General features: G+C 36.9%; 1 protein-coding gene across 1 annotated transcript in view; it reads left to right on the top strand.

The window, feature by feature from the left end:
• Positions 1-22,206, top strand: part of RPH3A (rabphilin 3A) — a 496,507-nt gene extending 474,301 nt beyond the window's left edge. The window contains exons 18-20 of the mRNA XM_053701695.1: positions 9,907-9,988; positions 16,851-16,947; positions 20,629-22,206. Of these exons, the coding sequence (XP_053557670.1) occupies positions 9,907-9,988; positions 16,851-16,947; positions 20,629-20,759 (310 nt within the window). The 3' untranslated portion in view covers positions 20,760-22,206. The remainder of the gene's footprint in view (positions 1-9,906; positions 9,989-16,850; positions 16,948-20,628) is intronic.
• Positions 22,207-27,458: the final 5,252 nt, after the last annotated feature.

Here is a 27,458-nt window from a genome sequence, read left to right as displayed (position 1 = left end):
GGCGGGGGAAAAAAAAAGAAAAAAAAAAAGGGGGGACAAAGTGTTTGTTTGATATGCTAAAATGTATCTTCATACAATGTTATGTTTATGGACTGTTTATTAACACCTGCAATTTTCTAATCTCATGTTCACTGTTATAATCCTGATTCACCCCAGTAACCATTTATTGAGCAGGCCCTCTCTACACTGTTAAGGCCTGATACAGGCAGTACACTAATTCTTTTTTGTATATAAATCTCCCAAAGTATCCACTGGGAGATCTATTCTAAATATCACTTTAATAGTTAAAGGTTTTTTTGAACACTTAAATGGTGTAACCACAATTTTTATAGGATATCCTTACACCCCACAATCAATACTTGAGTATTGTTCACAAATTGATAGATGTGATCAACACGATCACAATATACACTGTTATTAGATTAGATTTATTTTATTTTTTGCTTTTTTTTTTTTTTTTTTTTGTCTTTTGTTTTTTCTTTTTTTGTTGGCACATTTGCTCATTCTGTATGTCTTTAGAAAGATATTTTTCACAACACCTTTCTAAAATGCCTGCCAAATCTAAGGAAAAAAAAAATATTAAGGGGGCTGACATAAGTTCTGACTCCAGTGAAATATTGTCTATATCGAATGATAACCAGTCATTATTAATACAGATTAATAATCTTTTCTCACCACAATTTGACATAATTAAAAAGGAGTTAAGTGGTATCTCTAGTGAACTTAACACTCTTAAACAACTCGCCACTAGGATGGCGGAAGCAGAGGATAGAATATCTTCTTTAGAAGATATGGTTAACCAACAAGAAAATATCCTTTCTAAACAACAGTCCATAATCCAAAATATGGAAGCTCGCCTGGAGGATCAAGAGGATCGCTCCAGACGCAATAACATAAGGATTTTAGGTATCCCTGAAACAGCTGAATATGACAACTTGATTGAATTTACCTCCCTAACACTACACCTGGCTTTAGGGTTTCCCCCGCAAGCCTTACCTTTGTCCGTTGAAAGGGCACATAGGTTAGGACCAAAAAAAATCTTTGACAGCGGCCTAGTTAGAAATAGGACATGTATATTTAAATTACTCAAGTATCAGGATAAAGTGGAAATGTTGAGACTTTATAGGAAATTTGATACTTTTACCATAAATGATAAAAGAGTTATGTTATTCAAGATTTTTCTAACGAGACAGTTCAAAAAAGAAAAGCTATGTCTCCCATTTGCACGGTTATGATAAATAAGGGTATAAAAGCTCGTATGATCTACCCCGCTAAAATTATAGTGGATGACAATGGCAACAAGCTTATGTTCACTGAGCCCGCTAAGGCAAGAGAATACAGTGATTCCAAATGATAACCAAGTGAGATAGCTACTCTCATACTGTAGTGTTTATCTATTAAGATACAGGAATGTTTGTGATTGTTGTGAATGTGAAGATTTTGATTTCAATCATTTATTATTGGTCCTTTTTTTTTTTTTTTAACCTCTCTTAGTGCTATGTCTTTGAAAAGAATATTCGTAAATTGGATTGAAATATTCACTGAGGGTGATTCTTTGTACTGATCTCTATTTTATATGGATACTTGTAACGCTCCCTGCATAGATTAGGGGTTATGTAGTATTTTACCGGGTAAGAGTCTGATTGTTAGAAATTGGATCTTACAATAGAAGCGTAAGGAAAGACAGAGATATTTGGGATTGTAACCGGCTTAAGACTTTGTATCTTATTTTACTATGCTTGATGTATTAGGAAATTTTACGATTTTGTCTTGGAACGTGGGGGGTATTACTAATCCAATAAAACGTAAGGTAATAATTAAAAAACTAGGCTCGTTGGAACCAAGTGTAGCATTTATACAGGAAACCTATTTAAAGGATATAGAGATTCCCAAACTGAGATGTAGGTGGATAGGTGAGGTCTTCGCTACTCCGTGTAGTGGTAGGAAATTAGGGGTTGCAATACTGTTCAATAAAAATCTATCATATCAAATAATACAGGCGGAAGTAGATCAGGGGGCGAGATATATACTTTTACAAGTACGAATAAAGGGGATAAGATTTGTCTTTTGCAATATCTATGCGCCGAATAATTTCTCTAAAGATTTTTGGGAAAAGTTGAAGAGTAACCTATTACCTTTCATATCAGATAATCAGATGATAGGTGGTGATTTTAATCTTTCGTTTTGTCCTGAATTAGATAGATTTTTATATATATATATATATATATATATATATATATATATATATATATATATATATATATATATATATACTGTATATATACATACAGTATATATACATATACATCTTTAGACATGCATAAGTATATGTCTCTATTTTAAAGCCCTTTGCCTTTTTTTTTAACACATGAGACCTCATATCTTTGAGCCCTTATAACTTTTTTGTGCAATGTTTTTTAAAATAATTTTTATTAGATGGTGTTATTATTAGTGTAACTATACTTTTAAATGTATTTTTGATGTGTTGTGTGACTTTTTTGTGTGGAACAGTTAACCAGAGCTCTTAGGATTTGGATGTCATTCTAGTATAAACGGCGATTGCATTTACTTTCAGCTTGTAATACGAGCGCTATACCCGATACGTGCAAACATCCCCGATAAACCCTTTTTCGATTGCGCGCCACTCGTTATCAGGCCCAAAATTGGCTTTTCGGAATATTCAAAAGCCATCTTTTTAGATGACAACTATTTTGTTTTATGTAGTTAACATCCACAGGCTTAAATAATTTTGTTTGTCTTAATGTTACCTTACTTGATATAGATTTCTAACTCTTGAAAAACTATGGAAGTTTGGCTACACTCCCATTTTAATTCAAAATTTCAATCATTTTTAAGTTCCTTCATAAACAAAATCAGTTAATCTTTTGTGCCTTTCCAGATAAGGAATAAGTTTTCTATGTACCACTTATAGGTCACCAGGCCTGTATCTAAGTCTGCCTGGTATACAAACATCTCTTCCCAGGCTGCCATAAATAAATTGGTATAACTGGGTGCAAAACCTGGTGCCCATAGTGGTATCACTTGTCTGTTAATTTTCTTCCTTCTATTGTTATCCTTTGCTGAAAGGTTTATCTAGGAAAGCTCAGGAGCAGCAGAGAACCTAGGTTCTAGCTGCTGATTGGTGGCTTCATATATATATCGATTGTCATTGGCTTACCCATGTATTCAGTTAGAAATCATTAGAAGATTGCTGCTCCTTCAACAAATGATACCAAGAGAATGAAACAAATTAGATAATAGAAGTAAATTAGAAAGTTGTTTAAAATTGTATTCTGTATCTGAATCATGAAAGAAAAATTTTGGGTTTTATGTCCCTTTAATAACGACGCAAGTCGTACAGGGTACGTCGCACACAACCTGGTCTTTAAACCCCTAATGTCGTACAGAGTACGTCGCTGGTCTTTTAAGCAGCTGGAAGCGATCCTGCTCGCTTCCAGCCACTTTCCGGTTATTGCAGTGATGCCTCGATATCGAGGCATCCTGCAATAACACCCCTTGGCCATCCGATGCAGAGAGAGCCACTCTGTGGCCCTCTCTGCACCGGACATCGATGGCCGGTATCGTTGGTGGGTGGGAGCCGACTTGGGAGGCGGGTGGGCAGCCATCGATGGGCCGGGCAATGTAGAGGGGGGCGGTATCGGGGGCAGGGCCAATGGGGAGGCGGCGGCGCGTGCACGGGGCGGGAGCGGGTGGGAACTGCTACACTACAGAAAATATATTGTTATAAAAGTGGGGAAAGGGATGTTATAAGTTTAAAAAAAAATCGAAGCTATCTAGGAGGGGGTGGGGGGTTGGTCTTTGGTGGGGGGGGGGAGCTACACTACAGAAAAGGGAAAAAATTTTAAAAAAGCAACTATTTTATTCTAAACTGGGTACTGGCAGACAGCTGCCAGTACCCAAGATGGCATCCATTAAGGCAGAGGGGGAGGGTTAGAGAGCTGTTTGGTAGGGGATCAGTCAGGTTGGGGGCTAAGGGGGGTCCTACACAGCAGCATATGTAAATATGCTTTTTAAAAAAAAAAAGCCTAAATATAACTAATTCCCTCCCTACAAGCTACGTAATTAAGCCCTTCACTGCTAACCATAATACACGTGTGATGCGCAGCGGCATTTAGCGGCCTTCTAAGTACCAAAAAGCAACGCCAAAGCCATATATGTCTGCTATTTCTGAACAAACGGGATCCCAGAGAAGCATTTACAACCATTTGTGCCATAATTGCACAAGCTGTTTGTAAATGATTTCAGCGAGAAACCTAAAATTGTGAAAAAATTAAGTTTTTTTTAATTTGATCGCATTTGGCGGTGAAATGATGGCATGAAATATACCAAAATGGGCCTAGATCAATACTTGGGGTTGTCTACTACGTTACACTAAAACTAAAATTACCACATAAAGCTCCCTACATGCTCCCTAATTAACCCCTTCACTGCTGGGCATAATGCACGTGTGGTGCACAGTGGCATTTAGCGGCCTTCTAATTACCAATGGGGATCCCAGAGAAAAATTTACAACCATTTATGCCATAATTGCACAAGCTGTTTGTAAATAATTTCAGTGAGAAACTGAAAGTTTGTGAAAAAATTTGTGAAAAAGTGAACTATTTTTTGTATTAGATTGCATTTGGCGGTGTAATGGTGGCATGAAATATACCAAAATGGGCCTAGATCAATACTTTGGGATGTCTACTAAAAAAATATATACATGCCAATGGATATTCAGGGATTCCTGAAAGATATCAGTGTCCCAATGTAACTAGCGCAAATTTTTAAAAAAAAAATGGTTTGGAAATAGCAAAGTGCTACTTGTATTTATTGCCCTATAACTTGCAAAAAAAGCAAAGAACATGTAAACATTGGGTATTTCTAAACTCAGGACAAAATTTAGAAAATATTTAGCATGGGTGTTTTTTGGTGGTTGTAGATGTGTAACAGATTTTGGGGGTCAAAGTTAGAAAAAGTGTGTTTTTTTCCATTTTTTTCTCATATTTTATTTTTTTTATAGTAAATTATAAGATATGATGAAAATAATGGTATCTTTAGAAAGTCCATTTAATGGCGAGAAAAACGGTATATAATATGTGTGGGTACAGTAAATGAGTAAGAGGAAAATTACAGCTAAACACAAACACCGCAAAAATTTAAAAATAGCCTTGGTCCCAAACGGACAGAAGATGGAAAAGTGCTGTGGTCATTAAGGGGTTAAGTTGATTAAGAGTATGAAGAACACTTTATGTGTCCCTAAGTTATGATTTGGTTTCAGTCACATAATGTTGAAGCAATCTGTCTATATACATAGATAGATTGTTAGTTAGAGAATCCACCCCTGACACAATCGGTCTTCCGGTTGGATTCACCACATCCTTATGCACTTTGGGCAAAATGTTAAATGTAGGAGTTTAGAAAACCTTGGGCAAATAATATCAAATTCTTATTTTTTCTAAATTTGAGTTTGTAGGCCTTCTTTTGCAAAATATTCTATTACTTTTTTAAAATTCTTCAATGGATTAGTTTTAAGACATTAATAAGTTTTTAGATTGTTAAGTTGTCTAAGGCACTCATTATTATATTTATCTTTATATGACAATTCTCCTGTCCTTGTTGACTGGCCACACTACTATGCTTTTAGCTTTCTCCCTTTATTCTTATGCCTCCATTTCAGCCTTATTTAAATAAACTTATAATTCTTAATTTTAATTACATCTCTTTGAAAAAACTCCATACAGGTTTCCATTGGCCTTGATCTCAAATTAGTAGGGTAAAATTTGGAGGTGGTTTTCACTTCAACATGTTTAGCTTTATCCTCCTTATTATTTAACATAATAGGATTATTGATAAAAAAAATAAAATTAAAGTTAAAATTCGGATAAACTTATTGACCACATTATAGGTACCAAATTTGTCAAGCTGTAGTGAGTCAAACTTAAGATATTTATTTAAAACTTTTATTTGGTTATCTGTTAATACTTTATTACTCAAATTAAACAATCCTTTAGGTTCTATTTTTTCTTTTCTCCTCAATTTTTTCATTGTTTGGACTGTTTTTTCTTTTCTTTATTGAAGTGCTGTTTACATAAGCTTTCTAAAAAAATATTGTTGGCAGTATCTTCATCCTCACTATTTAATATTTCAAATCTATTTTGTGTGTTTACCTTATTTTTCAAATTACTTTCTTCAATTTTATTATTTTACTTTTTTCTATGGTCTGTTACTGTTGTCTATTCTCTATCTCTAACTTGATTTTATTTAGGGCTCTTCCTATCATCAGTAGGCCATACATCACCAATTGCCTTTAAAACTGTATCTGTTCTTTTTACTTGATTGTTTTATTTGTATCAATTCTTGTTAACCCTTTTCATTCCGTTTCTTGCGTGTGTGATTTTCTTACAAAATCTCTCTTTGTAGGCATTTTTGTCCCTTATATATTTTTTTCTTTTTTATTTCCTTCACTTCACACCTCAATTTATCTACATTATTATTAATTAATTTACTTTTTTCTTTGAATTCAACTGTTTAAATTCATTCAGATAATTGTTCTTCAATTAACCCTTTTTCTCCATCTACCAAGTTTAAATCTTTCTTTCTTTTTCTTTCTTTCTTTCTTTCTTTCTTTCTTTCTTTCTTTCTTTCTTTCTTTCTTTCTTTCTTTCTTTCTTTCTTTCTTTCTTTCTTTCTTTCTTTCTTTCTTTCTTTCTTTCTTTCTTTCTTTCTTTCTTTCTTTCTTTCTTTCTTTCTCAATTAAAGTGACTAAATTTGCAGTGCAATTTTCTAATATAGGCCTAGCTGGTGTTTGCATTAGGTTTATTGCTCGTATTGCAAGTTTAAAGTAAACGCGATTGCTTGCGTGCAATTGCATTATAAACTAGAATGATTACCAAGTCAGAGCTCTGGTTAACTCTTTTGCGAAGCAAAAAAGTGGCACAAAACACATACATAACAAATACAGTTACACTCATAATAAATAATATTTAAAAAATGCACAAAAAAGTTATAAGGGTTTAAAGATATGAGATCTTAGGTGTTAAAAAAGAGCTTTAACATAGAGATACATACATATAATGTCTAAATATAGATATGTATGTATGTCTGTGTGTGTGTGTGTATATATATATATATATAAATAAATATATATGTGTTTGTGTGTGTACATATGTATTAATATGTGTATAAATGTATTTACAGATATATACTGTATACACATATAAGTCCAATGCCCGCTGCTTCTTGCATTATGGGAAGCAGGCTTGCATTATTGTGAACCTGCCCCGCAAGGGCTCCAGAGCAGCTTTTGCTGCTTCGTATATGGAGTCCAAAATATCATTCATAGAAGCCAAAGGGATTGAAAACTCTTGCTGACATATTCTATGGGTTTATGCGTTTTAGGCTATTTATACTCTGAGTGACTTTTATCTAAATCTATTTGTTATACAATAAATAAATATATATTTAACATTAACAATTGGTTCCAGTGATCCTTTTGGTATATAGATGTATACAGATTGAACACTAATAGCCATTTGAGGCGCTGTAATATGTTGGTAATTTTCCAGGATTACACAGACTGTTGTGGATTTTTATAATGCTATTTTGAGCCCTTTCCCTCATTTTGTTCTTACTTGGAGGAACTACAGTCAAGAAACAGCTAATTGTGTCCCATAGTTGTTGTCTTCCTAAAATGGCTGCTATTTAAAAAGGACTACAGTGTTTGACTTTTTATTTCCACTTCATAAAGGGACAGTCAAGTCAAAAATGTTCTTTCATAATTCAGGGGCATGCAATTTTAAACAGTTTTCCAATTTACTTTTGTCATCAAATTAGCTTTGTTCTCTTGATGTTCTTTACTGAAAGGTAAACCTATGTAGGTTATATGCTATCAATTTCTAAGCCCTTGCAGGTTGCCTATTATCATTTTTACAGTTTTCACAACTAAACAATGCTAGTTTGTGTGTGCCATATAGATAATATTGTGCTCACTCCTGTGGAGTTATTCATGAGTCAGCACTGATTGGCTAAAATGGAAGTCTGTCAAAAGAATCAAAATAATGGGGCAGTCTGCAGAGTCTTAGATACAAGGTAATCACAGAGGATAAAAAGTATATCCATATAACCGTGTTGGTTATGCAACACTGAATAATGGATAATAAAGATATAAACATTTTCAAGACTGACCCTTTAATATCACTCTGTGGTTGCACCTGTGTATTTTTTATTTATTTATTTTTTTACATGAAGAGGCATATGTGTTGTTCATTCCTAGCAGACTGCTTCTTTTTCTGTGTATTTTTGTATTATGACCCTGAGGAAAGTCTCCCTAATGGTGATGGGGAAACCAGAAGTGGACTCCTTGCCCAATGTGCCCAATGTGCTTACAGGGATATTGCTGCACCTCACTGACGAGGCCCAAAGGAGGCTGAAAAAATCATTGGGTGTTGCCATTTCCCTTGTTCAGATGAGAATTGCCTGGTATTTCAGGACTGACCTTGTTAGACGAGATCAGACTGAGGTACTTTAGGAAAGTTTTCCTCTGTGAATAGCGCAATGCTCAATTGGACTAAAAGAAGCTACTCCCAGGTGGTACCCAGGCCATAGAACAAGCCACTGAGTTGTTGTTTCTTCTCTTTTTGTTTGTATATGTGTGTAGCAACCAATCACCAGCTAGTGCACTACTGCTCCTGAACCTATCTAGGTATGCTTTTCATCAAATTATATCAAGAAAACACAGTCAATTGAAGTAAATTGAAAAAGCTCTTAAAGGGATTTAAAACCCAAAATGTTTCTTCACGATTGAGCATATGATTTTAAACAGCTTTCCAATTTACTTCTTTTATCAAATTTACTTCATTATTTTGGTATCCTTTGTTAAAGGAGCAGCAGTACACTACTGGGAGCTAGCTGAACACAGTGAACCAATTACAAGAAGCCTATATGTACAGCCACCAATCAGCAGCTAACTCACAGTAGTGCATTCCTGCTCCTGAGCCTTCCTAGGTATCATTTTTCATAAAGGATATCAAGAAAACAAAACAAATTAGATAATAAAAGTAAAAAGTTGTTTTAAATCTGCATGCTCTGTATAAATAGTGAAAGATTAATTTTGACTTTATTGTCTCTTTAAAACAACATGCTCTATCTGAAACATGAAAGTTTAATTTTGACATTCATGTGCCTTTAAAGGGAAATAAAACTTAAAATGAAATTTAAATGATCCAGATAGAGATGTGAGAACAATAATATAGCACTATATGAATAACATTGTTACAAACATTGTTGCAGACACTGTTGCCATATAGTGCTCAGGACACATGGACACACCCAAACCTAACTCAGTATGTTCTCAGGGATCAAATCTAAGTTTTAATAAAGGATACCAAATGAAAGTTTGTTTTTGACGTTCATGTCTTATTAGAAGCCCGATGACAAGGATCGCCAGACCCATGAGAAATGTTTTTTTTTTTTTTTAATTCGTCAGTTTCAGTTGCCACATGTAGATTGTATTGCCATTAAATACTGTGTAAAGGGATCATTTGCTTTACACCTTCAGTGCAGATGACAATGCTGCTTTTAAAATTCCACCAGTGTCAAAGAAGCGTCACCTCCCACATATATAAATATAGAAAAACACCTCTTGGCGAGACTGTCTTCAAACACTGATATCAGCCCTTTATAACATTTCACCGCCAATCTTGATCACAGGATGGATCTATTTTTAAAATACCGCTATTACCATAATGCTTTTTTCATCAGGGCCTATTGAGATATATAGTCTGCATCAAAACGTATTGAAATAGGTTTAGAGGTTTATAGTTTGTATTTATAAAACCTGTCAAATGAAAAGCTTTATATCATTTTATATTAATGGACTATCTTAACTTCTTTTGTCATTACCAGGTGGCTAAAACCAGATGTAGGCAAGAAATCAAGATTTAAGACGCAAATTAAAAAGAAAACACTAAACCCAGAATTCAATGAGGTAAGAAAGTAATAATAGTCTGATAATGAATCTATACATTGCATGTTTAATTTAAAGACTACTTTCATAGAAAATCCTCAATATCTATTCAGTATTAATATTAATATGAGAAATGATTTGGCCAAAGCAGCTTTGAACATACAACGTATATTAACAAATTAACAGAAATCATTTATATAGCTGTTAGCTAGTTTTTCTGGTAATTTATCCCTTATCCATGACAAATTCATATTTAAAGGGATAGTAAACACAATTTTTTCTTTAATTATTCGGATAGAGCATGCAATTTTAAGCAACTTTCTAATTTCACCCCTATTATCAATTTCTCTTGTAAGGTGTATCCAGTCCACAGATCATCCATTACTTGTGGGATATTCTCCTTCCCAACAGGAAGCTGCAAGAGGATCACCCACAGCAGAGCTGTCTATATAGCTCCTCCCCTAACTGCCACTACCAGTCATTCTCTTGCAGCTCTCGACAAAAAAGGAAGTAGCTAGAGAGATGGGGTGTTTATTTAATCAAAAGTTTGTTATTTTCAAATGGTACCGGAGTTGTACTGTTTTAGCCTCAGGCAGAAAGTTGAAGAAGAGTCTGCCTGTGGTTTTTGATGATCTTAGCAGGTTGTAACTAAGATCCATTGCTGTTCTCACACATAACTGAAGAGATGAGGTAACTTCAGCTGGGGGAATGGCGTGCAGGGTCTCCTGCTATGAGGTATGTGCAGTTTAAATTTTTCTAGAGAAATGAATATGCTAGAAAATGCTGTTAATACCAGATTTATGTAAGGTAAGCCTGATTACAGTGATTTAATAACGACTAGTATCATGCTTGCTGTAAAAGGTAATATTCTTATTACTTTCTCACATTACTGAAAATAAGATAACGTTTGCTGGAAGTGTTTAAACGTTTTTTTCTACATATTGGTGATAAAACTTTATTGGGGCCCAGTTTTTTCCAAATGGCTGGCTAGATTTTGCCTAGGGATAGTTTTTTATGGCCCTCTCACTGTGAGTACAGGTTGGGAGGGGCCTAATTTCAGGCCTAAATCGTGCAGTGGTTTTTGCAGCTTGAGACTTCCAGCTTCCCTGAAGGAGTCCCCTGAACACTTAGGACCTCTACAAAGGGTTTTTGTGCCTTCAAAAGTCGTTGTATGGGCAGGTAGGGCCACAGCAGAGCTGTGGCAGTTTGTTGTGACTGTTAAAAAACGTTTATATCATTTTTTTGATCCGGTTTTGAAACTAAGGGGTTAATCATCCATTTGCAAGTGGGTGCAATGCTCTGTTAGTCTATTATACACACTGTAAAAATTTCGTAAGATTTACTGCTTTTTATCACTGTTTTTCAATTTCTGACAAAATTTGTTTCTCTTAAAGGCACAGTAACATTTTTATTTTTTGCTTGTTTACATTTATCAAAGTGTTTTCCAAGCTTGCTGGTCTCATTGCTAGTCTGTTTAAACATGTCTGACATAGAGGAAACTCCTTGTTCATTATGTTTAGAAGCCATTGTGGAACCCCCTCTTAGAATGTGTATCAAATGTACTGATTTTACTTTGTTATAAAGATCATATTCTGTCTTTAAAAGATTTATCACCAGAGGAAAGTTATGCCGACTAACTCGCCCCACGTGTCAGAACCTTTGACTCCTGCTCAAGGGACTCCAAGTGGCGCCAAGTACATCTAGCGCGTCCATTAGTTTACTTTACAAGACATGGCGGCAGTTATGGATCATACCCTTACAGCGGTATTGTCCAAACTACCAGGGTTACAAGGAAAGCGAGATAGCTCTGGGACTAGAAAAAATACAGAGCTCTCTGACGCTTTAGTAGCTATGTCTGATATCCCCTCACAATATGCAGAAGCTAAGGCAGGAGAGCTTCTTTCTGTGGGTGATATTTCTGACTCAGAGAAGATGCTTCAACCTGATTCTGATATGTCTACATTTAAATTTAAGCTTGAACACCTCCGCGTGTTGCTCAGGGAGGTTTTAGCTACTCTGGATGACTGTGACACCATTATAGTGCCAGAGAAATTGTGTAGATTGGATAAATACTATGCAGTGCCTGTTTACACTGATGTTTTTCCAAAACCTAAAAGGTTTTCAGAAATTATTACTAAGGAATGGGATAGACCAGGTGTACCGTTCTCTCCCCCTCCTATTTTTAAGAAAATGTTTCCAATAGATGCCGCTACACGGGACTTATGGCAAACTGTCCCTAAGGTGGAGGGAGCGGTTTCTACCCTAGCTAAGCGTACAACTATTCCCGTCAAGGACAGTTGTGCTTTCCTAGATCCAATGGATAAAAAGTTAGAGGGTTACCTTAAGAAAATGTTTATTCAACAAGGTTTTATTCTCCAGCCTCTTACATGCATTTCCCCGGTCACTGCTGCTGCGGCCTTCTGGTTTGAGTCTCTGGAAGAGGCTTTACAGGTAGAAACTCCATTGGATGATATACTTGATAAGCTTAAAGTGCTTAAGCTAGCCAATTCATTTGTTTCTGACGCCGTTGTTCATTTAACCAAACTAACGGCTAAGAACTCAGGTTTGCTATACAGGCGCGTAGGGCGCTATGGCTTAAATCCTGGTCAGCTGACGTTACTTCAAAGTCTAAGCTTCTCAACATTTCCTTCAAGGGGCAGACCCTATTTGGGCCTGGACTGAAGGAGATCATTTCTGATATTACTGGAGGAAAAGGTCATGCCCTTCCTCAGGATAGGTCTAATAAATTAAGGACCAAACAAACTAATTTTCGTGCCTTTCGAAACTTTAAGACGAGTGCGGCATCAACTCCCTCTAATGCAAAACAAGAGGGAAATTTTGCCCAGTCCAAGCCGGTCTGGAGACCTAACCAGGCCTGGAACAAAGGTAAGCAGGCCAAGAAGCCTGCTGCTGCCTCTAAGACAGCATGAAAGATCAGCCCCCGAACCGGTAACGGATCTAGTAGGGGGCAGACTTTCTCTCTTCGCCCAGGCTTGGGCAAGAGATGTCCAGGATCCCTGGGCATTGGAAATTGTGTCCCAGGGATATCTTCTGGACTTCAAAGCTTCTTCCCCAAAAGGAAGATTTCACCTCTCACAATTATCTGCAGACCAGATAAAGAGAGAGGCATTCTTACATTGTGTTCAAGACCTCCTAGTTATGGGAGTGATCCACCCAGTTCCAAAGGAGGAACAGGGGCAAGGCTTCTATTCAAATCTCTTTGTGGTTCCCAAGAAAGAGGGAACCTTCAGACCAATATTAGATCTCAAGATCCTAAACAAATTTCTCAGGGTCCCATCTTTCAAGATGGAGACTATTCGAACCATCCTACCTATGATCCAGGAGGGTCAATACATGACTACCGTAGACTTAAAGGATGCTTATCTTCACATTCCGATACACAAAGATCATCATTGGTTTCTCAGGTTTGCCTTCCTAGACAGGCATTACCAGTTTGTGGCTCTTCCCTTTGGGTTAGTTACGGCACCAAGAATCTTTACAAAGGTTCTGGGGTCACTTCTGGCGTTCCTAAGGCTGCGGGGCATAACAGTAGCCCCTTACTTAGACGACATTCTGATACCGGCGTCGAATTTCCAAATTGCAAAGTCCCATACGGACATTGTTCTGGCATTCCTGAGGTCTCATGGATGGAAAGTGAACGAAAAGAAGAGTTCTCTATCCCCTCTCACAAGAGTTTCCTTCCTGGGAACTCTGATAGATTCTGTAGGAATGAGGATTTACCTGACAGAGGACAGGTTGTCAAAACTTCTAAATTCCTGCCGTGTTCTTTATTATACTTCTCGCCCTTCGGTGGCTCAGTGTATGGAAGTAATCGGCTTAATGGTAGCGGCAATGGACATAGTTCCGTTTGCCCGCCTACATCTCAGACCGCTGCAACTCTGCATGCTCAGTCAGTGGAATGGGGATTACACAGATTTGTCCCATCTACTAACTCTGGATCAAGAGACCAGGGATTCTCTTCTCTGGTGGCTATCTCGGTTCCATCTGTCCAAAGGTATGACCTTCCGCAGGCCAGATTGGACAATAGTAACAACAGATGCCAGCCTTTTGGGCTGGGGTGCAGTCTGGAACTCTCTGAAGGCTCAGGGGTCGTGGACTCAGGAGGAGGCACTCCTTCCAATAAACATTCTGAAACTAAGAGCGATATTCAATGCTCTTCAGGTTTCAAAGATAATTCAATGGGCAGAGATTCACTCTTGCTATCTATTAGCTATCCATATCCCAGGAGTAGAGAACTGGGAGGCAGATTTTCTAAGTCGTCAGACTTTTCATCCGGGGGAGTGGGAGCTCCATCCGGAGGTGTTTGCACAGTTGATTCAACGTTGGGGCAAACCAGAACTGGATCTCATGGCGTCTTGCCAGAACGCCATAGCTTCCTTGTTACGGATCCAGGTCCAGGGATCCCAAGGCAGCGCTGATAGATGCTCTAGCAGCACCTTGGTACTTCAACCTGGCTTATGTGTTTCCACCATTTCCTCTGCTCCCTCGTCTGATTGCCAAGATCAAACAGGAGAGAGCATCAGTAATTTTTATAGCACCTGCGTGGCCACGCAGGACTTGGTATGCAGATCTGATGGACATGTCATCCTTTCCACCATGGTCTCTGCCTCTGAGGCAGGACCTTCTACTTCAGGGTCCTTTCAACCATCCAAATCTAATTTCTCTGCGGCTGACTGCTTGGAGATTGAACGCTTGATTTTATCAAAGAGTGGTTTCTCCGAGTCGGTCATTGATACCTTAATACAGGTGCGAAAGCCTGTCACCAGGAAAATCTATCATAAGATATGGTGTAAATATCTTCATTGGTGTGAATCCAAGGGTTACTCATGGACAGATTTCTGCTCTGTCTATTCTTTTGCACAAACGTCTGGCTGAGGTTCCAGACGTGCAGGCGTTTTGTCAGTCTTTAGTCAGAATCAAGCCTGTGTTTAAACCTGTTGCTCCGCCTTGGAGTTTAAATTTAGTTCTTAAGGTTCTTCAAGGGGTTCTGTTTGAACCTTTGCATTCCATAGATATTAAGCTCTTATCCTGGAAGGTTCTGTTTTTAGTAGCTATCTCCTCGGCTCGAAGAGTTTCGGAGTTATCTGCTTTACAATGTGATTCACCTTATCTCATTTTTCATGCAGATAAGGTAGTGTTACGTACCAAACCTGGTTTTTTACCTAAGGTGGTATCTAATAAAAATATCAATCAGGAGATTGTTGTACCGTCACTGTGTCCTAATCCTTCTTCAAAGAAGGAACGTCTTTTACACAATCTTGACGTGGTTCGTGCTTTAAAGTTTTATTTACAAGCTACTAAAGATTTTCGTCAAACATCTGCATTGTTTGTTGTCTACTCTGGACAGAGGAGAGGCCAAAAGGCTTCTGCAACCTCTCTTTCTTTTTGGCTAAGGAGTATAATACGCTTAGCTTATGAGACTGCTGGCCAGCAGCCTCCTGAAAGGATTACAGCTCATTCTACTAGAGCGGTAGCTTACACATGGGTTTTTAAAATTTGATACTTTTGCTTCTTCGGAGGCTATTTTTGGGAGAAAGGTCTTGCAGGCAGTGGTGCCTTGTCCTTCCCTTCATCCGTGTCCTATAGCTTTGGTATTGGTATCCCACAAGTAATGGATGATCCGTGGACTGGATACACCTTACAAGAGAAAACATAATTTATGCTTACCTGATAAATTTATTTCTCTTGTGGTGTATCCAGTCCACGGCCCGCCCTGTCATTTTAAGGCAGGTGTTTTTTATTTTTAAACTACAGTCACCACTGCACCCTATAGTTTCTCCTTTCTCTTGCTTGTCTTCGGTCAAATGACTGGTAGTGGCAGTTAGGAGAAGAGATATATAGACAGCTCTGCTGTGGGTGATCCTCTTGCAGCTTCCTGTTGGGAAGGAGAATATCCCACAAGTAATGGATGATCCCTGGACTGGATACACCACAAGAGAAATAAATTTATCAGGTAAGCATAAATTATGTTTTTTCTTCGTTCTCTTGGTATCTTTATTTGAAAAAGTAGGAATATAAGTTAAGGAGCCGGCCCATTTTGTTGTTTTAGCACCCTGGCTAGCGCTTGTGATTGGTGGCTGCATTTAGCAAACCAACAAGCAAGTGCAACCCAGGTTCTCAACCAAAAATGGTCCGGCTCTTAAAGGTACATTAAACCCATATTTTTTCTTGGCTAATTTGATCATTCTCTTGATATTCTTTGCAGAAAAGCATATCTAGGCTCAGTAGCTGCTGATTGGTGGCTGCACATAGATGCCTCATGTTATTGGCTCACTCGGGCATTGCTATTTCTTTAACAAAAGATAACTAAAAAATGAAGCAAATTAGATAAAAGAAGTAAATTGGAACATTGTTTAAAATTGTATTCGCTACCTGAATCATGAAAGAAAAATGTTGGGTTTAGTGTCCCTTTAAGCTTACATTCCTGCTTTTCAAATAAAGATACCAAGAGAACAAAGACAATTTGATAATAGGAGTAAATGAGAATGTGCTTAAAATTGCATACTATTTCTGAATTATAAAATACAAAAAATGGGTTTACTATATCTTCAACATATTTTACTCAAAGCATAATACACTTATGGGAAGATTTTTATCACAAAGCAAATCTGTTCTTTTGCTTTTCCATGCAAAGGGAAAAACAAGACCTTTAATTTAATAATCATTTATATATGTCTTGAGTGAATGTCCATAAGCCAATAAAAGCCCACAGTTCATCACAAAATTCCAAACTGTTCAGTTGTTAATTTGCCTTTATCTTAAGACAGCTTTGCATTTTTGCATGTCAATTACACCAGTGCGTTAGTGTCAATGCAAAATGTTCTTAATAGTTATACTAAAATATTTTATATTATATTTCTAGGAGTTCTTTTATGACATTAAGCACAGTGATCTAGCTAAGAAACAGCTGGATATATCAGTATGGGACTATGACATTGGCAAATCCAATGATTATATTGGTAAGTTTACCATGTATACCTTGCACTAGAATTTATCTTCTAAAATTAAAAACTATTTGGGCCCAAGGATCCGAACATTTTTCAAAAATAGGTCTAATTACTAATCTGCAATATGAGAATCATACTTGTTAAACAATATTAAGGTATGGATGCTGCGTGAGTGAGTTTTGATGTAAGACTTTCTCAAAATCATTTTAAGAGGTATGATACACAGATCCAAATAGCTTTAATAACTACTGGGATTAATTCTTAGGCATTAGAGAGTGGCCTTTATATTGATTGGTACAGAACATTAAAACTCACTAATAGGAATTTTATTAGGCATTTTTTTATGTTGGTTATTTTGCTGTAATGGCATAACTATAGCTACACTGTACTGGCATTGTTCTCATAAGATGAATTTGAGTGCAAAAGGTTATCTTATAATATGATAACTGACATTTTTGTTGGTGCACAATTGATATTTGTTCAGTATTTTAAAAAGGTTTTTAACTTCATTTGCACAGTTATCAAAAATAATGTTATGTTGTTCTGTAAAGAGATCTTCATAGGGTATAACAACGTAGTTGTGAAAGTGAGCGCTCTTGTTGATAGGACTTTTCTTTCTTAAACGGCCATGATACCCAAATGTTGAAGCACTTGAAAGTGATGCAGCATAGCTGTAAAAAGCTGACTAGACAATATCACCTGAACATCTCTATGTAAAAAGGAAAGATATTTTACCTCAAAATGTTGTAAGTATTCATACCCCATTGTAAATTACTTTAAGCAGCAAATCAGTACGTCTGTCCCGCGACCTGCAAGGGAGTGTGCTTCATGCACACTCATCTTATTTTCCTATTCAATTTAAGGAAGTGTACTATGAAATCTCATGAGAGTTAAGTGAAATCTCATGAGATCACAGTAAAACAGTTCATGACCTCAGCACTCCCTTTTTTTTTTTATCTGCAGCTGGGCAGTAACTGAAAGATAACTTTTTAAACAGCACTTACTCTGGTGAACTGAGGAAATTGTGAGGTAAAATATCTTCCTTTTTTAGATAGAGATTCTCAGGTGATATTTTCCTGTCAGCTTTTTACAGTTATGCTGCATCACTTTAATTTGTCTTTCAACTTGATCAGTTGTCTTGTAAGTAACTTGCAGTAAGTCCACCATGCTATCAAATTCAAAATAACTACAGATATCTTTATCCAAAAAACCAGCACATTCAACAACAACACACTGGACAAGATCACAGAAGAAACTACACTCACAACTCTTTAAAACCACACTGTCCAAAAAAATTGCGGCACTGACGCAAGTCCTCACAACTGAAGACACAGTCAACTGTCTTAACACAGCTACAGACACCAGACACAATCGCACCAATTCGTAGAGCACCAACCCGCAAAAATAATTCTGGCTGGTTCAACGACTCCCTTACATCACTGAAACAAGAACGCATAAGAGCGGAAGCAGCCTGGAGAAGTAACCCAACCACAGACAAACACACACTAAAAATCACTCACTACTAAATACCACAAAGCCATCTTCACAGCAAAAATAGAACACTTCTCAAACACCATCTCTAAAGCCATAAACCGCCCCCGAGAGCTCTTCAAACTAGTCGCACAGACTATGAACCCCATCTGTCTTGAGCCACCAGCAAACAAAACACAAGAATTCTATAATGAGCTATCTGACTTCTTCATTGACAAAATCAAAACATTCAAGAAGAAATTCAACAGAACATAGCAAGCAACTCTGCCCGGTCACCGCAACAAGACAAAAACCACACAAATTCTCCACAACCACCAAGATTCACTTTGGTACCAATCACCACCAAAACCATAATCAGAAGGCTCTGAGACGGCACATCACCAAACAACATTATTCCCACAAAACTTCTAAAAAATGCACCGACATCCTGGCACCCACCATAACACACCTCATAAACCTGTCATTCAAGGAAGGAATTGTGCCGATCTCCCTTAAGCAAGGCATAATCAAACCCCTCCTAAAGAAGCCGAACCTTGACCCCAGAAACTACTGCAGACCTGTCACAAGCCTCAACACCCTCTCCAAGATTATCAATGCAGTAGTACAACAGCTACAGCCCCATCTGGACACCCATGGGACTGAAATGGCACTTATCAAGATCTGGGATGATGCCCTCGAAGCAGCAGTTGTAAGAGAATCGTGCCTCCTGGTGCTACTGGACCTCAGCGCAGCCTTCGACACAGTAGACCACAAGACCCTGCTCATTCATCTCACAGAAGTAGCCAGAGTAGCAGACTTGGACCTACCCTGGTTTGCACCCTTCCTAGAGAACAGATCCCAGAAAGTGAAACTAGGCGCCTTCACCTCAGAAGCACGTAAAATCACATGCGGAGTCCCTCAAGGATCACCCCTGTTGCCCGTGCTCTTCAATATCTACCTCCGTGCACTCCTCAAAATCATCAGCAACCAGAACCTGCTCTATCACTCCTACACCGATGATACTCAACTTTACCTGTGCATCACCAACAAGAAAGACCAATACCACGCCCTGGAATACTGCCTCTCATTGATCGATGAGTGGATGACTGAGAGCTCCCTCAAACTCAACGGATCCAAAACAGAAATTCTCTTTCTCCACGCAAACCGAAACAAACACCATAGCATAACATTCAACCCACCTACCATCCTCGGACAAACTATCACCCCCAGCACCAAAGCCAAAAGCCTTGGAGTCATCTTTGACTCAAACATGACAATGGTCGCACAAATAGGATCAGTAGTCAGCGGATCTCACCACCTTCTTCGCCTACTACGCCGACTAATTCCCTTCATCCCTGAAGGAGATACCACAGCTGTAGTTGGAGCAATCATCAACTCCCGACTTGACTATGCAAACTCCCTCTACTTATGACTCAAATACCAAATTTTTACGACTGTAAGTCGTCCAGAACACAGCCGCCAGATTGATAAAAAAACATGTGAATTGATCACCCCGTCCCTGAAGACACTCGGCTACCCATGAAGGATCATGTTACATTCAAGACCCTCTGCCTCAGCCACAAATGTACACAAGAAAAAGCCCCAAAATACCTCTGTGACAAAATAAAGCACTACACCCCAAGTCGCCCTTTCCGGTCAGCCAACCAGAACCTCCTCCACATACCCAAGACCCAATACAAATCAAAAGGCGAACAAAGATTTCGCAGTTCAAGGACCCCGGCTATGGAATGCACTACCCGCAGACAACCGCTCAGAAGAAAACCATCTAGCCTTCAGGAAGAAGCTCAAGACCCACCTTTTCTAAAGGCTCAGGCCACTTCTTGCTGAAAAGTGCCTTGAGGCAATATAGTTTGCGGTGTAGCTTTATACAAGTTTCTCATTCATTCATTCATTCAAATATTGAAGAATTATGGGTAAAGTTTTAGCTTTTAATAAAATAATTGTCACTGCCCTCTGCAGAGTTAAATTTAGAAAATGTTTAGTAAACAATGAATGTATGCTACAAAGTTTTTTTTGCTACGTATAATTTAAATTTTATATTACAATCTCAAAGTGTTAAATGTTCCTTTACTTTTGAATACTAGGTCATTCATACAAAAAATAGCACAACAGACGCTTGAAAACAATCTGTTTATACATATTTAAGTTGAGTTAACTTTCTGATGAGAATTACATTAACTTACTCTGATTTTTAACTTGCAGGTGGCTGTCAGCTTGGCATCACTGCCAAAGGGGAGCGTTTGAAGCATTGGTATGAATGCCTGAAGAACAAAGATAAGAAGATTGAACGCTGGCATGTTTTACAGAATGAAAACCATGTAGCAAGTGACTAAATTGCTACAGCAGTGTCTAACTACAATTCACATTCTGTACCAATTCACTGTAAACTTTATATGTCTTGTCTTCCAAAGTGATCACACTTTTCTCTCTATTAGCTATAGGAAAAAAAAAGGCTATTTTGAGTCACTCACTCTTAGGGCTCCATTTATCAAACTGTGATAGCAGCTTGAGAGTCCAGCATTTAAGGCTCACTCAGAAGGAGCCTGAAATGCTAGTTTAGTGGCAGTGGTCTACTTAACCTCTCCATGAGACTTTAGGTGGCGGCTTTCAGTCATCCCGATCATATCATATTAGGATTATTGCCAGCCCCTCTTGCACGCGATTGGCCGCGCGCAAGCATGAGGCGACATTGCACAATCAGTGGATTGTGCAATGTTAAATGCAGGTAGCATACTGCTGCCCTCATGCCGCTGGGCAGACAAAGTTCATGAATGTGAACCTCGTCTGCCTGCCAAAAGATAAATGGAGCCCTTATTAGAATCTTTATGCAAAAAATAAAAAATAATAAAAATAATAGAATTGCGTATATATGTCCTTAGAAAAGAATATTAATTTGGAGTTATTTATTGATGATTCTTGTGTTTGTTCCTCTGCTTGTTATCAGTCATTTGAAGCCCACTTGTATCCTAAGCAAATTCATTAAATACAGGCAAAGTTTAGATTAGATTTAGTTGTACGGTTAAAAATAATTCTGCTTCTATGGAATAATGCTAAATCACACTGAAAGTTTTTTTTTTTAACCAGGCATGGTTTCCTCTGAAAAATATGTCAGTTACCTTTTTTGATGTACCCTATAAAATGGATGCAACCTTAAAGGAAGAGTAAACACTTTAATGTTATGATATAAAATATTTACTTATGCATAGTAAAACAACTTTGCATTAAATTGTAATTATTTATTTTTCCCACTTAATTTATATTTTAATCTTGGAAACTGTAGATTTTCCAGTCCGAAATACTGAAAAAGAGCATAGCAGGCTTACCTACTGTTGCAAGTTTGAAGTTTTTCTTATAATTTTTTGCTAAAGCCAAATAATGGAGATTGTGTTAACAAAATGATAGGTCTAATGCAACCTTAAGTTCGGATTGGATCCTCTAAACTGAAAAACAATTGAAGCAAACAAGTAGTTAATCTGTTGTAATAACATTCAGACTCTGCAATTAAATTAACCTAAAAATGTTGTAATTACAAGGTGTTTACTGTCCCTTTAAATCCTTTCCTGCACCAGACAACACACAATATTTCTTAGGGGCATCTTTTGTGTCCTGTTTTCTGGTACAGAGTAAGAACTGTTAAAACCCATTCATACTATACTATATATATATGGCCATAAGGAAGCAGACGTATTTTAAATTGTCAATACATTAATGCTGTTACTTCATATTGTTCCTCTTTCTTAGCTGTATAATTGATAAAGAATGGCAAAAAATATCATACAACACGTGGACCTTTTTTAAACAAATTCTTTAGTAAGGCACAAAATCTTTTTTCTAAAGTATTAATAAATTATATATATATATAAATATATATATATATACAATAGCATATCACAAACACAGAGACATATATGTAAATATATATGTGACTAAGCAAATGTACAAGTAAAAAAAAGTCTTATTGCTTAAAACATGAATTTCCATTGGATACTAATCTTGCACAACCCTCTGAATCTCACATGATTCTTTTTTACGCAATGTATATAAACAAGTGGAATTGGTGGATTTAAAATATTATGTATTAAATGCACACACGTTAATTATTTAACCAGCAATATGCTGGCAGATCAAGGTTTAAGAAAACACATTATGCTACCATTAGCAATTCTTATAAAACACTACTTGTGCAAATGTCTTATGCTTTTGCTCGCTAGCAAAAGAAAAAAAAAAAAGAAAAAACCTTCAGGTGGAATAATATGTTACCTCTTAATGTTGTATATAAAGAAAACTATTGGCATGTTCCTTTGGGTATAACCTTCCTCAGTCCTAGTATTTATTTAGGTATGAATGTTTATCGGTGTGTGCATTGTATAAAAATATATACACATGCATTTACAGTATGTTATCTAAACTTTTACAAAAATGATCAAAAGCTGAAAATATAGATCAGTAACACAGGAGGCTGGGGCCATTGCTAGAAGCTTTTGCAATACCTTTTTTGTTTTCTTTTAGAATTTTAGGGTTATATTTATTATATATACTTGTCATTCCCAGTAGACATTATCTTATGTGTGACGTCAGGCTTATTAAATACACAAGGACTCTTACTGGTCAGAATGAGCGCATGCCGATCAGTAACAGAGCCTTCACTGATATGCCTTTATTCACCACATATAGACATAAATTACTAACATATTAAATACCAAATATAAATACAGTTAATGCCCATACAATTTGATCATATGATTTTGGGTTTAACTTACATATATATATATCCACATTTAGGAGAACAATGCGCAAATTAAATATTTTCTATTTGCTATAGTTTTAAAGCTCCTATTTTAGATGTGCAAATTGGAAATAAATACTTTGTAATTTACCCATACACATTTGGAAATCTGCATCTACCTATATAGACCTATGATAATTCTACTGTAGAACAGTTACATTAAAGGGACAGTCTACACCAGAATGGTTAATGTTTAAAAAGATAGATAACAACAATGTTTAAAAAGATTGCATAACCAACACAGTTACATTAATATATGTTTTACCTCTGTGATTACCTTGTATCTTAGACTCTGCAGACTGCCCCCTTATCTCAGTTCATTTGACAGACATGCAGTTTAGCCAATCAGTGCAGACTCCTAAATAACTCCACGGGAGTTAGCACAATGTTATCTGACACACATGAACTAGTACTGTCTAACTGTGGAAAAACTTTCAAAATGCTCTGAGCAAAGAGGCGGTTTTCAACGGTTTAAAAATCAGTTTCAGCTTAAAGGGACAGTAAAGTCAAAACTAAACTTTCATGATTCAGATAGGGCATGCAATTTTAAACAACTTTCCTATTTACTTTTATCATCAAATTTGCTTTGTTCCCTTGGTGGTATTTTTGAAAAGCTAAACCTAGCTAGGCTCAAACTGATTTCTAAACAGTTGAAAACTGCCTCCTAGCTCAGAGCATTTTGAAAGTTTTTCACAGTTAGACTGTGCTAGTTCACATGTGTCATATAGATAACATTGTACTCACTCCTGTGAAGTTATTTAGGAGTCTTCACTGATTGACTATACTGCATGTCTGTCAAAGGCACTTAGATAAGGAGGGTGTCTGCAAAGGCTTAGATACAAGGTAATCACAGAGGTAAAAAGTATATTAATATAACTGTGTTGGTTATGCAAAAACAAGGGAATGGGTAATAAAGGGATTATCTATCTTTTTAAATAAGAACATTTTTGGTGTAGACTGTCCCTTTAAATAGGTTTAGCTTTTCAAAAATACCACCAAGGGAACAAAGCAAATTTAATAATAGTCAATTGTAAAGTTGTTTAAAATTGCATGCCCTAGCTGAATCATTAAAGTTTAATTTGAGTAGACTGTCCCTTTAAATAAATCTTCATTAAATAAATGTCCAAAATGTATATTAATTCCAATGTTTAAACCTGCACTCAAACACAATAAAACAGAGACATTTCTGGTTTCAATGCAACCTTAAGAGAAATTCAAAACATAGGTGCATATTTATCAAGGTCTGGCGGACCTGATCCGACACTGCGGATCAGGTCCGCCAGACCTCGCTGAATACGGCGAGCAATACGCTCACCATATTCAGCATTGCACCAGCAGCTCACAAGAGCTGCTGGTGCAACGCCGCCCCCTGCAGACTCGCGGCCAATGGGCCACCAGCAGGGGGGTGTCAATCAACCCGATCGTACTCGATCGAGTTGTATTGTGGCGATGTGTGTCCGCCTGCTCAGAGCAGGCGAACAGGTTATGGAGCAGCGGTCTTTGTGACCGCTACTTCATAACTGCTGTTTCTGGTGAGTCTGAAGACTCGCCAGAACCAGGGGCCATCAAGCTCCATACGGATCTTGTTAAATAGAGCCCATAGCCTCTATGCTCCCCTCAATATTTTGTATACAAGCACAACTGATACATCATCCCTTTTTTAAGGACTCCTTTATTTAACAATAAAAACTTCAAAAACATTTTTGGGAGGAGCACAAAATTTAAGTAAGTTTATAAACTTTGATACATTAATTTGCTATAACTTTAACTACCCAAAGCGGGAGCCTAGCTTATCAAAACTGTTTATAGCAATAAAAAAAGATATGATGATCTAGTATTATTTGCCAATAAAAAACAAATATTGACATAAATGTTAACAAAATTAAAGGGAAGCAGGAGCAGTAATGCACTTTTGGCAGCTAGCTGCTAATTGGGGACTCCACTGGTATACCTCTTGTCACTGGCATACCTGTAGTGTTCAGCTAGCTCCCAGTAGTACGTTGCTGTTTCTTTAATAAACGATTATTGATACCAAGAGAATCAAGCAAATGTGATAATGGAAGTCTATTGGGTAGTTGTTTACAATTGTGTGTTCTATCTGAAACATGAGAGAAAAAAAATTGGGTTTTATGTCCCTTTAAGTATCCAAGTATTTAAAATGGCTTCTCTGCATGTGAGTAAAAACAATCATGTTTTTTGTAACCTGCAACATGCTTATAAAATAGTTTTGAGACTCTATATCTTCAGACCTTAAGAGTTCCTTTTTTTTAACTGAGTTAAAAATACTTTACTCCATAAAATCCATGACAGCGTTTTATAAAGATTGGTGTAAAAAATGTTGTTGTAGCCTTTTAGAAAATTACTTTAAAAAAACAGGTTTATAGTTTAGAAACTACTGAAGCATGTGCTTAGAATTTTTAGGATTTTTACTTATTATCATAGCAAACCCAACCATCAAATGTCATCCAAATTTGTCATCTGGTCAAAAGTTATAACTATTTTAAAAATGGGATTTAACAACACATTCTTAAACTTAAGACTGTAGCTGCATTTCCACATTTTCATACATTCCCAAACAAAAGGTACTTGCTAGTAGTATATTGTATATACAAGTTTCTAACCCAAATGTAGTTTATCTTTAGAGAGCCTATGCTTATAAACCTACTCTTACAAATAAAGTGCACAACGGTATATATGAAAATGTAAATATGCAATATAATCATTTAACTATTTTTGTTTATCCAATGAGCAAACAGGCTTAGTGTTATAAGTATCTGTAATTACTTATATCTGAGTTTGTCTACTATTCATACAAGAGTCAGAAAGCTCTATGTTAGTGGTATTTGCACTTGGGTCATCATTATCACATACTTTAGTGTTTATCTATTTATCATCTATTTATTTACCGGTATTTATCTATCTATCTATCTATCTATCTATCTATCTATCTATCTATCTATCTGCTAACAAATTAGTCAAGAAGTCCTGTCTTGCAGCAGGAGCTTACACTGATATATGAAAGTATATTTGTAAGGGATACATTGGAAACAGGTTAAATGTATTCTCTTTGTCAGCTACACCCATAATATGCCTCCACTCTCCATACATATATATATATATATATATATATATATATATATATATATATATATATATATATATATATATATATATATATATATATATATATATATATATATATTATAATTTTTTCTGTCCAAACATCTCTATATTAGTTTATTTCCAAACTGTCTTGTTGGCAGGTACCTACTTAATTAATTGAAATACTTTTTATTGGTTTTCATTATCAACATTTCAAATCATGAAAAGATATATATATCTCGGTGAAACAGATATTAACAAACCTCTGTATCTCTATCAACCGTGTAACTTCGTTCTAAATTAGGCCTATTAAATCGCCCACTTCCTATTCACCTATGGATGGGGATCTCCCTCCCTCATTAATATTACAACTCAGGAGATTGAACGATGTTTAATAGTAGAGATTGAGACTTTCCCCATGACTCTCTTAACCTAGATACAGATTTCAGTTCCTTCCTTCATGCCCTTTATATTGTATATATAAACTATTAGTTAAACATAAGTAACTATGAACCATAACCCCCCTTCCCCCCTCCCCCACCAGGTGTTTCCATAGGTGTTATCTAAAAACAGATGTATTTAATGGCTTCTTATTCTGCAAGTTGCTATTTAGGATATCTGAGCCTAGGTTCATAAATATCGGGTGTCTAAGGCTCTCCTTCTCAGCTATTCTGTCTAAATCACCTACTCAACCTCCTCTCCAGCAAATCCTATTCATCTATCCTCTCTCAGTATCCAGTGGCACCACACCTTTTGAAATTGCTCAAAAGATCCCTGTGACCATGCTGCTAGTTCTGACATTGTGTATGTATCTTTAATTTTGTCCATGACCTCTGTCCATGTAGGCACCCCCTCCTTCCAATGTCTGGCTATACATATTCTCAGGCATGTACAAAGGGTTTTAATAAATGTATGAACATCAGAGCTAAATGGTCTCACCCTATCATTCAGTAGCGCCTGGGAGATCGTCAGAGTAATGTGTTCATTTAGTGTGTTGCTGAGGAGCTCCGAGAGTGCTGTCCATAATGGTCTTACCTTTGGACAATCCCACCACATATGTTTGTACGTCCCCCTCTCCTTACATCCCCTATAACAGGTCCCCAACATTTGTGTGGTGAAGTGTGCTGTCCTCTTAGGTGTAAGG

The sequence above is a fragment of the Bombina bombina genome, chromosome 2, assembly GCF_027579735.1.
Source record: "Bombina bombina isolate aBomBom1 chromosome 2, aBomBom1.pri, whole genome shotgun sequence".
Taxonomy (NCBI): Eukaryota; Metazoa; Chordata; class Amphibia; order Anura; family Bombinatoridae; genus Bombina; species Bombina bombina.
Note: the sequence above shows the minus strand (reverse complement) of the source record. Positions and strands in the feature narration are given on the sequence as shown.